The following is a 10,865-nucleotide window of genomic DNA, read 5'->3' as shown; positions in this document are numbered from 1 at the left end:
AGAGTCCTCAGCATCTCATCCACTTTGGCCCATCTCTGCAGGCAGGCAGAGCTAGATGCCCAGATTTCTTATCTCCCAGCATGAAGAGAGGAAGCAGTTCAGGCCAGAACTCCGACCTGCTCAGTCATAGATTCTGATAATCAAATGTAAGGGATCTGTATTGAGGATGCCCAAGATTTATTCAATTATTAATAGTCATCTATTGAACTATGATAGGCATCACCTATTAGAAAGCCCTGAAATCAATTTAGGGGGCTGTGCCCAGTAGTTTTAAAATATGAAATAGAAGACAAAGTGTCAGAGTGCACCTCTGAAGTAGGGTGACTATTGCTTGGCATGAGTTTGGTTTTAATTCTGTTTGTATGCGCTGGGTCACACAGCAATTCTATTTCTTTCTGTGCCTCTTTGAACAAGTCCATCTCAGATAATTATGTTTCAGCTCCTCTGGCCAGGGGCACACCCAGACATGCTACAGAAGTGCAATGGCCACTCCTGCCATCTGAGGGCACCGGGGCCCCCTTGCGAGCCCCAGCACCTCCAGCGATTTGGTTTCCCTGGGGTGCGTCCTGCAAAGGCTGGGCCAGGAGCTGTAGAGGCACTGCACAGAAGCATAGGTAACTGGATCTGGAGGGAGTCAGATTTCACAGATGAGGCTTCAGCTGTGGAGGGCAGGGCTTCTTGAAGGAGGCATCACTGAGCTCCGAGACCCGGTCTCTCTGCATCAGGACTACCCCAACAGCATCATCTCCCACTCCAGTCCCACATCCCATCTAGGACAGTGGCATGGGGTTCAGCTCCCATGAGGGGCATGAGGAACCTAAACCCAAGCTGGTCCCCACGGTGCCTGGGGAATGGAGTCACTCCAGCAAAGAGGCTCGGCCATGGGGATGAGCATGAGACAGGTATCCGCTCAGCACCTGTCGGGTGATCTGGGTGTTATTGTCGCCATGGGATGGATCCTGGCAGGATGGTTGTCAGGGACAACAGGCACACCCACATCAAGCATCCCCGCAGCATGCAGTCCTGTGCAGGGTGACTTAGAAGGCACAACTCCTCAGTCCCAACAGTGACCCCACTAGGTGTCAACATCCCCATTTTACAGAGCAGAAAACTGAGGCTCATGGAGGCAGTGCCTTGCTCAGAGTTCCACAGCTGCTAAGTGGAGATAACATGTCTTGGTATGTTTGGGCATTCAGACTCAACTTATTAGATGCAGAAAATGGCAACCCACTCCAGTACTCTTGCCTGGAAAATCCCATGGACACAGTCCACAGGGTCGCAAAGTGTTGGACACGACTGAGCGACTTCACTTTATTAGACGCAGGCTTGTCCAGCTCCCTTGCGGCAAGTGAGGAAACAGAGATGAAGGGATGGATTCCAGGCCCTGCAGGTTTTGGGAAGCAAAGCTGAGGCGAGGATCAACCCTGCTCATCATCCATGGTTAAGCCTTCCACCTGCACCCGAGAAGAGTTGCCTTCACCTCCGAGACACCTGGGCCCACTCTGTCTCACTCAGAACCTGCCACTACCTGCTTCTCTTGTTTGTTTGGTCCAAAGGCCAGGGCCTGAGACCCTGGGACCTGGATACAGCTCAGGGGTCACTATCAGTGTGCTGGACACCCTTCCAGGAGAAATCCAGGTTTTCCTGTGATGAAATAAAGGGCTGAGTTTGATGAGTTACACAACCATTGAGGCATTCGTGTTTAGGGCTGCCAGATAAAATATGGGGTGTCCGGTTAAAATTTTTTAAACCATTTTTCAGTGTTTCTTAAATACTGCATGGGACATACTTATACTAAAGTTCTTGTTTATCTGGATTCAAATTTAACTAGTGTTCTGTATTTTCATTTGCTAAATCTGGAAGTCCTGTTCATGGTCTAATTTGGATAATCCAGGTATATTCAGCAAACTTTGTTGAGTGTAACCTTGGCTGTAGGTTAGTGCAGGACAGAGTCACTATAGGGAGGGAGAGGCTGAGTTGGTTTGAAAGAGAAAGACGACTGTCTTCCTGCAAAGCAGCTACCCGTCCTGTAGGCCCATGTGGTCAAAGCAAATAGCTGAATCTCCATAGGATACAGTTGTCATGGAAACCAAATCTGATCTTGCTGATGGCATCTCTGGCCAATTACTGGGCTTCTCTCTTTCCATCTCTAAGTGGCTCAAGCGGACCTGCCTCACAATGAGATCGGATGTGTGTGGTGGTGATAGCTTAGTTCTCAAGTTGGGTCTGACTCTTGCAAACCCATGGACTGTAGCCCACCATGCTCCTGTCCATAGGATTTCCCAGGCAAGAATATTGGGGTGAGTTGCCAAGCATCAAGTGTGTACAAAGACCAAGTACAGCACAGGCCTTCAGCAGCACTAGTGAAGCAGCTCTCACTCTGGCTGAACACCTGCCATAAAAACGCTCAGACACCCCACCAATGTCTGCTGAGCAGAGAGAAAGACGCTGGGATCCTCTGCCAGGACTCCAGCCAGACTGCACAGAGACCTCTGCAGGGTCACAAGCTGGCTGTCTCCTCTAGAAACAGTGTCCACTGGGGCAGATACTGCCCTCTGTCCCACCCCCTCCCCAATTTTTCTCTACCCCCTTCTTCCTCACTAACCCAACCCAGCTTTGCTCTGGACACCCCTGTTTTCAGCTAAAACTACATTTTTCTGACTTCCTTGCAGCTATCTTGACCAAATGCTGCCAGCTTGGTCCCTGAGATGCAAATAGAAGTTGCTTTCTGGAAATTCTTTCTAGAAATTGGGACTTTCTGAGGCTCTTTGTGAAAAGAGGCAGACCAGCTGTCACCCTCCCTCCTTTGCCCTTCCCTTTGCCTCCATCCTGCCTGGAGCACAGAACCAGAGCTGGAGGTTGGGGAGCTATCTTGTGGGCAATGCATGTACACACAAGAACTGCTGTCTTAGTCCCCACTGCTCACCACTGGACCATTTCTTACGTGCTGAGGCCATTGTGGTCACATCTTTGTTGCAGGCAGACAGACCTAATCCCTGATGTCTACACCCCTGTGTGCAGGAACCACCGTGATCTCCCCTATTTTGTAGCTGTATCTTGATTAATAGCCTATAAAGCCCCACAGCAGCCCCATAACAAACACTGTTGGGTCCCACTTTCATCCCTTGTCCTTGCCACCCCAAGGGGCACACTGGGCAGCCTTCCAACCTTAGCCTTCGCTGCCCAAGGCTCTTCCGGTCTCTTGGGTTCCCCATGTTATCTGCATAGCAAGCAGGAAGGAAAAGGAATTAACCCCTCCCAGAAGTCATCCCCTAGCAGAGCCTGAAGGGAGTTGGTGGATAACTACCCCATTTCCCAGGCCACTGAGTGGGATGCTCTCAGGTGTGTGTCCCACCCTGGCTCCCAGAATTTCCCCAGGGGCCCAGCCACAGTATCTTGCCTGGACAATGTGCCCTCTCATGTCTGTCCTCCCCTCCCTGTTTCACTTCCCCACTCCCCTACCTGGGGTTACCTCCCAAACAACCTGCTTGCCTGTAGGTCAGCTTCTGGGGTCTGGCTGTATTACTTCATCTTCACCCCACCCCTTGTGGTTGGTGGGCAGCGCTGGTGTCCTTATAATTCAGGAGAGGAAATCGAAGTGCTCCTGTACCATGGAGACTGACCGTGAGAGGGAGGAGCGGGCATAGGCTCAGGGATGCTGGGCACGAGGGCTCCAAGAGCAGGTGTGTGCGGCACTTACTCTCTCTGCTTGCAGAGGCAGACACGCTCCACCAACATCTTTCCAGATCAAAGCTGCTCAACTTACAGTTCCTGGGAGCAGACACTACCAACCCCGAGACAAAAGATAGACTGAGTCTGTTGTGCAAACACACACACGCATGATTTATTTTCTCCTGGGTCAGTAGAGTAGACAGCTCTCCTGACTCATCCTTGCTGCCCCATCCTCAGGGACCCAGGATCCTCACTCTTCTTCCACCGAGGGAGATGGCCCTTTGGAATCTGACCTCTATGCGCCCGGGATGCATCCTGGGGTCCCCACTGGTGAAAGGTGTGCACTGCTTTATGCTGCAGAGTTGGGAAGGGAGAGAAGACAGTTTAGTATCAGGAAAAAGTTGTGGAGCCCAAGGGCTGCTTCAGATGGAGCCCAGTCCATGTTTGCTCTGCTTATCCCAGGTGCTCCTGGAGAGACAACTGTGTCCTAGACAGAGAAGTGGGACAGGGTCCTGGAAGAGGGGGCCCTGAGAGGAGGGCCTGCTTGGTACCCCATGCACACAGCTCAGGTTCAGATAGGATGGCTGAGTCACATCACGGTACGTGTGTGCTCAGTCATGTCCGACTCTTTGTGAACCCATGGACTTAGCCCGCCAGGCTCCTCTGTCCATGGAATTTTCCAAACAAGAATCCACTGGAGTGGGTTGCCATTTCCTTCTCCAGGGGATCATCCCAACCCAGGGATCGAACCCCTATCCCCCATGTCTCCTGTACTGGCAGGCAGATTCTTTCCCACTGTGCCACCTGGGAAGCAGGTCACACCATGAGCCTTGATTTACTTCCCAGTGTCACCCTCTGAGATCCAGAGTTCCATGAGGTCATAAAACATCTTGAATTTCTGGCTTCCCAGCACTGAGCCCTGGGCTCAAAGGACGTCTGGGGATGGAGTGAACTGAGTGGGCTGAGGGGAACTTCAGGAAGCAGAGAGTGAGTGGCAGGAGCAGAGAAGCAGCTGAACCTGCAAAACTGCTTCCTGGACATTACCTGACGCCAGGTGCATTGACAAATTTGGAGCCAATAATCAACAAATGCTTTCTGAAAGCCGACCTTCTTTCACATTATACTGTATCCTGTATACACATTACACAGGCACCGTATGCCATGCTTTCCATCATGCCTTCCCTGGGAAGGACACCCACGTGAACACATCTGGACATTAACCAAACCCCACAGCATCTTTTGCCTGTTCCCCAGAGTTGCTGGTGTCATGACTGCAGTAAAAGGATCCAATTCACCAGGTAAGGAAGAGGCCACAGGGAGGGAGAAAGAGTAGGGGCCCATGGGCTTATCAAGACTGGAGAACATGCCTCCCACCTGCTTCCCGCATCCAACAGGAACCCGAGCCTGGGTAACCCTTCTCCCTTAGGAGCACTCACTACCTTGCACCTCTCCCTAAATCTCACTTGTCTAATTGATTCTTGGGACATATGGCTGCCAGGTTGCTGGACTGGGGCGAGCAGAGTGAGGCAGGTCCTAGGCAGTTAGGGGCCCCTGGACCGATCAGTCTGGCAGATTTCAATACTTTCAGACCTGGTACCGCCTCACTGGTGCGTTACTGGCTAACCACCAGCACGGTGCCGGCGAGAAACAGCTGGACTTTTTCACTGACAGCTTGTCTGTTTCCTACGAATGGGATGGCACCCCAGTCCCCTGCTAATTCACACCGAAGTGGGGGACACCTGGGGTTTCACCATCATGGTGAACCTGTGACTCCAGAGCACACCACATCAGGTACCAGGTGGCACGCTCACCCCTGGCATCTCTCCCTAAATCTCACTTCTATAATTGATTCTTGGGACATGGCTGCCAGGTTGCTGGCTTGGGACAAGTAGAGTGGGGCAGTTCCTAGGCAGTGAGGGGCTCTTGGACAGTGGCTGTGCACCTTGTCTTCTTCCTTCTCTCCTCCTCTCCTCCCTATCCTTGCTTGGGAGCATTTGCCCTAGCCTGATTCCATGTGAATTTTGATACTTACATGTCGTTCAGTTGCTCAGTCGTGTCTGACTCTGCAGGCCGGGGCAAATGCTCTCAAGCAAGAACGGGGAGGAGAGGAGAACAGAAGGAAGAAGGGGAGGGGCCTCCAAGCTCCTGAAGCAGCAGGACCTGCTCCATTCCTCTCATTGCCAGGACCCTTGGCCTGGAGGCTTAGCTATTTATAGAGCAGGGATGCTACACCTTGTACCCGATGTGGTGTGTTCTGGAGTCACTGCTCCACCGTGATGGTGAAACCCCAGGGGTCCCCCACTTCAGCATGAATTAGCCGGGGACTGGGGTGCCATCCCATCTGTAGGAAACAGATAAGCTGTCGATGAACAAGTCCAGCTGTTTCTCTCCAGCACCGCGCTGATGGTTAGCCAGTAATGCACCAGTGAGCGGTACCAGGTCTGAAAGTATTGAAATCTGCCAGACTGATTGGTACACACCCACTGTCCTAGGGCTCCTAACTGCCTAGGAACTGCCCCCTTCCCCTTGCCTCAATACAGCAACGTGGCAGCCATGTCCGGAGAAGTTCCCCCTTGTTAATGACTTTGGCCACCACCTCGGGCTTCCCAGGTGGCACTAGTGGTAAAGAACCCGCCTGCCAATGCAGGAGACATAAGAGATGCAGGTTCAATCCCTGCGTCCAGAAGATCTCCTGGAGGAGGGCATGGCAACCCACTCCAGTATTCTTGCCTGGAGAACCGCATGGACAGAGGAGCCTGGCGGGCTACAGTCCATGGGGCTGCGGAGCTGGACATGACTAAAGTGACTTAGGACACATGCACTCACCACCACCTCATTCATAAACAGGAAATGGCAAGATGTGAACAGTAAAAACTTCTAGGGAAGGGACTGGGCAGGGGTGTGGGGAGTGAAGAGGAATGTTCACGTTTTATGTTCCCCCAAACAGTCATGTTTAAATATTTATAATGAAGTGGTACTCGTGACATTTTCTTCGGAGAAGGGTGTTGGCACCAGGCCTGCGTGAGACGCAGCGTGAACATGCTCTGAGCCCTCGCTCACCTCTCCCCACCGGGTGGACCTCTGGGCCCTTCTTTGTCTCAGGAGTTTGGGACTGTCCTCTTGGGTCCTTCCTCTGTCAAGTCCTTCTAGAAGCCCACCTCGCAGAGATAGGGCACTGCCTCGCACCTGAGTGCCCACAGCATCTTGTCCATGGGGGGCAGCTCTCCTCTGGGACACGTTGCACCCCAACAGTCTAGTGACTGAGGGTCTGTCCAGGTGGTTAGAGCTTGAGGCCAGGGGCTTCTCCATATCTTCATCCCCTGGCAGCACCCAGATCAGGGACCGATGCCCAGTGGGTGCTGGATTTAGGGTGACAGTGTCACCATTCATCTCCACACCCCTCGCACCTAGCACCAAGCTTGGATGCGCCGGCCGTGCAAGAAGTAGGCTAAGTGAAGAAGTGAGGGGTGAAGGCACGACTAAGTGAATGGACAGGAATTTCTGGGCCTCAGTTTCATGGACCAGTGAGGACCTGGAGGAAGCATGTGCGAGGCCAGAGGAGGGGGAGAGGGACTCACCCGTGTCCATTACTCGCAGGCCAAAGGGGGGCAGCATGATGACTGTGTTCAGGTTCTCAAACTCCTTCTCCAGGATGACCCCATAGGTCTTCAGGCTGGCCAGCTCCACCTCCAGCCACTGCTGTCGGTTCTGAAAGGGACACCAAGGTGTTCATGTGGCTAGCCCCAAAACTTTCCGAATGAATGAATAGCTGAATGAATGAGTAAATAAGTGAATAAATAAATACATAACTATGTACATAAGTGAGGAAGTAAATAAATGAGCCAGTAAATAAGTACATAATTATAAGGAAGTAAGGATACGTGTAAATAAATAGGCACCAAATGAATAAGTAATCAAATAAGCAAACAATTAGACAAAAAGGGTCTTGCAGCTGCTCTTGTAGGGCACACACAGAAGCCATGAACATAGTCAATCTCCCCTCCCTGAGTCCAAGGAATAAAACAGCTGTCCCACTGACAGAGCACCACCACCCCGCCTTGTTAAAAATACTACTTGGTGCTAGAGTCTTTATATCTCTCAGTATCTCACCTGCCCTCCTGCCCAGGTGGTGTCCCTGCCTCCTGTATATAAATAGGCCTGGGGAGTGAGCTCCCTGAGGGTCAGGGAGCTTCCCTAGCCCCACAGCCAGGGAGAGGAGCCCAGACCCATAGCTGGGCCTGATTTCCGAGTCGGTCCTTCTCGGGCTCCCATCTGTGGAGCCCCCAGCCAGGATGCCCCACGATGGGGCAGCCCCAGGGCGAGGGCAGGATTTGCAGATAAAGTGTGACTGGTGTGCCAGGCCCTCGGCCCCTCCCAACATCCCTGGCGAGGCAGATGTTGTTGTCCTCCTCTAAGTTGTGGGCTGGGAGCTCAGTGAGCCACTCTGCTAAGAAGGTCCCGGACCGTAAGGGACACCCCCTCCCAGCCCCACAGTTCACACCCTCTCCACCAGCCAGGCTGCTGAGCCAGGGGCCCTGGCTGGGCTGACATCCAGGGACCTGTGTCAGGTGGGCCATTGCACAATAACTGGGGTGTTTCCTTTTGTTTTTTTGTTTGTTTTAAACACTCACTGTTCTTTAATAAACTACACTCAAAGGAGTGTGGCAAACCAGGGGCCACAACATGGGTAGCGGGCCAGGGACATGCAGAAATAGCAGGCCAAATGCCACGGGGCAGTGTGGATGACCATGGAGCCTTGAGTGAAGCCAGCAGGCAGTACAAGAAGGCCCATGGCACGATTTCTGTACCTTGGAAACACTCTGTATTTTACAGACAGACACTCCGTATTTTACAAGAATATGCAACAAGTGTGCTCTAGCAGGAACTGTGCGGAGGGAAGCAGCACTGCAGCTTGCGATGTGTTCTTTTAATCGGACCACGTGGTCTTCCTCTCCAGCTTTCTGACCCACCAGGCCGGGCCCTGAGCTGAGCAGCGGGCTACAGAGATGGGGACTGGCTGCTTCCCTCTGGAGCACCTTACCTGGAACTCCAGCAGCTGCCTCTGCAGGGCCTCCTGCTCTGCTTGCGCTCTTTCTAGAGTCTTCCTCAGCTCTCTGAGCTCAGATTCTCTGACTGGAAGGAAGACGTAGAGAAGGCCGTCTTTATCTGTTCCTTTCCATCCAAAACCTCCCCCTTTGAACCACACCTCACATAGGCATAGGCTTCCCTGACAGCTCAGTTGGTAAAGAATCTGCCTGCAATGCGGGAGACCCTGCTTTGATTCCTGGGTCGGGGGGATCCCCTGGAGAAGGGATAGGCTACCCACTCTGGTGTTCTTGGGCTTCCCTTGTGGCTCAGCTGATAAAGAATCTGCCTGCAATGCAGGAGACCTGAGTTCAATCCCTGGGTTGGGAAGATGCCCTGGAGAAGGGAAAGGCTACCCACTCCAGTATTCTGGCCTGGAGAATTCCATGGACTGTATAGACCATGGGGTTGAAGAGAGTCAGACACGACTGAGCGACTTTCACTTCACATAGGCAACATTTGGGACCCTGATATGTGCAGGTGACCTCAAAACCCTTTAAAATAGAGTTAATTTTGTGCTTTGATAATAGAAAGGACATCAAGTCATTGAGGGAAATGTGGCAGATATGAAAAGGAATAAAGAAAAACATCCTCCTCTTGCCTGCCAGAGATAATCATGGTTAACATTTGCATGGATTCACATATGTGTAGTTTTATGTAGTTGAGATCATAAGGAAGTTATGAAGAGCATGGGTCTTGGAGTCCAAGCACTTGGGTTTACATCTCAGCTCACTATCTGTGCAACCATGGGAAGTTACTTAACCTCTCTGTGCTGCACTTGTCTCATCTTTAAAAGGAGGTGATACTATAACCGACATCACAGTACGTGTATGACAATTAAAAGGTAGTTTAATCAACGTCTTAGACCTGTGCCTGGTTCGCCGGAAGCCCTCAGCTATTTCCCATCTGATTATCTTTATTTATTGTTATTCTCCTAATATTAATAACAACCTTTCATTTTTCCCACTTAATATTATAATACAACCTGTTAGGTAGGTTACTCTTACTAGGATTATAAAATCTTTGGTCACCGAAGTTACTAGCAAGCGGTAGAACTTGATTACTCACTTTGCAGAAGTTTAAAGATGAACTCTTGCAAGAAACACAAGTCAAATGAAGCAAAACCCTTCTCTGGAATCAGGCCTCTGAGAAGAAGCGGGTCAGGATACTCGACTTCCTCCTCTGAGTCCCCTTTGTTCAAATTCTGACCTTCCTCTCCCTCCAGAAGCTCCAGATGCTTCAAGCACTCAGCAGAGTCTTTTTCAAATTCCCCTAAAAAAGCAAAGAAACTCCATGTCAAAGGTCAGCCCCTGAGCACAAGATGAGCGGCTCTTCTGGACCTGGCCCTCTCTCCCCAGATGTGGGCAAGCCCGTCCGTCCTGAGCCCCCATCCCTGAGTACCAGGTCCCCAGATGTAAAAGAAGAATGCACTGGAACTGGTGCCGAGTGGAGGCCAGCAAGGGAGGCTTCCTGGAGGAGGGAGTCCTTGACTGAGATCGGTATCTTTTTTCCAAACAATTTTGACATCTAATTCACGTACTATACAATCTACCCATTAAAAGGGTATAATTCAATGGGTTTTAGTATATTCTGATACGTGCAATCATCACAACAATCATTTTTAGAATATATTCATCATCACCCCAAGAAAATTCTGGTTCCTTTTAGCCATTACCTCCCATCCCCCACCACCCCCTCAACCCTGCGTGCTAAGTCACTTCAGTTATGTCTGACTTTTTGTGACCCAGGGACTATAGCCCGCCAGGCTCCTCTGTCCATGGAATTTTCCAGGCAAGAATACTGGAGTGGGTTGCCATGCCTTCCTCTGGGGGGGTCTTCCCAATCCAGGAATTGCATCCGCATCTCTCTTGTCTCCTTCATTAGGCAGGCAGGTTCTTTACCACTAGCATCACCTGGGAAGCCCCAGCCCTAGGCAGCCACTTATCTGCTTTCTGCCTCTACAAATTTCCCTATTCTGAACAATTCATATACAGGAAATCCTACAACATGTGGTCCTTTGTGACTGGATTTCTAACTTACCATGTTTTCAAGGTCCATCTACATTATGGCACCTATCAGTACCTAACTCCTTTTCATGGCTGAATGAT

At 51.1% G+C, this 10,865-nt stretch overlaps 1 protein-coding gene across 1 annotated transcript in view; it reads right to left on the bottom strand.

Annotated features, from left to right (window-relative positions):
• Window positions 1-3,817: 3,817 nt before the first annotated feature.
• The window catches only part of LOC102391171 (high mobility group protein 20A), a 32,532-nt gene continuing 25,484 nt past the window's right edge, over window positions 3,818-10,865 (bottom strand). Inside the window, exons 8-11 of the mRNA XM_006051831.4 lie at window positions 9,826-10,029; window positions 8,714-8,805; window positions 7,251-7,380; window positions 3,818-4,026 (exon numbers count right to left, since the gene is read on the bottom strand). Coding sequence (XP_006051893.2) covers window positions 4,022-4,026; window positions 7,251-7,380; window positions 8,714-8,805; window positions 9,826-10,029 — 431 coding nt within the window. The 3' untranslated portion in view covers window positions 3,818-4,021. The remainder of the gene's footprint in view (window positions 4,027-7,250; window positions 7,381-8,713; window positions 8,806-9,825; window positions 10,030-10,865) is intronic.

Source organism: Bubalus bubalis, chromosome 7 (genome assembly GCF_019923935.1).
Source record: "Bubalus bubalis isolate 160015118507 breed Murrah chromosome 7, NDDB_SH_1, whole genome shotgun sequence".
Taxonomy (NCBI): domain Eukaryota; kingdom Metazoa; phylum Chordata; class Mammalia; order Artiodactyla; family Bovidae; genus Bubalus; species Bubalus bubalis.
This window is presented reverse-complemented; position numbering and strand designations above follow the sequence as displayed.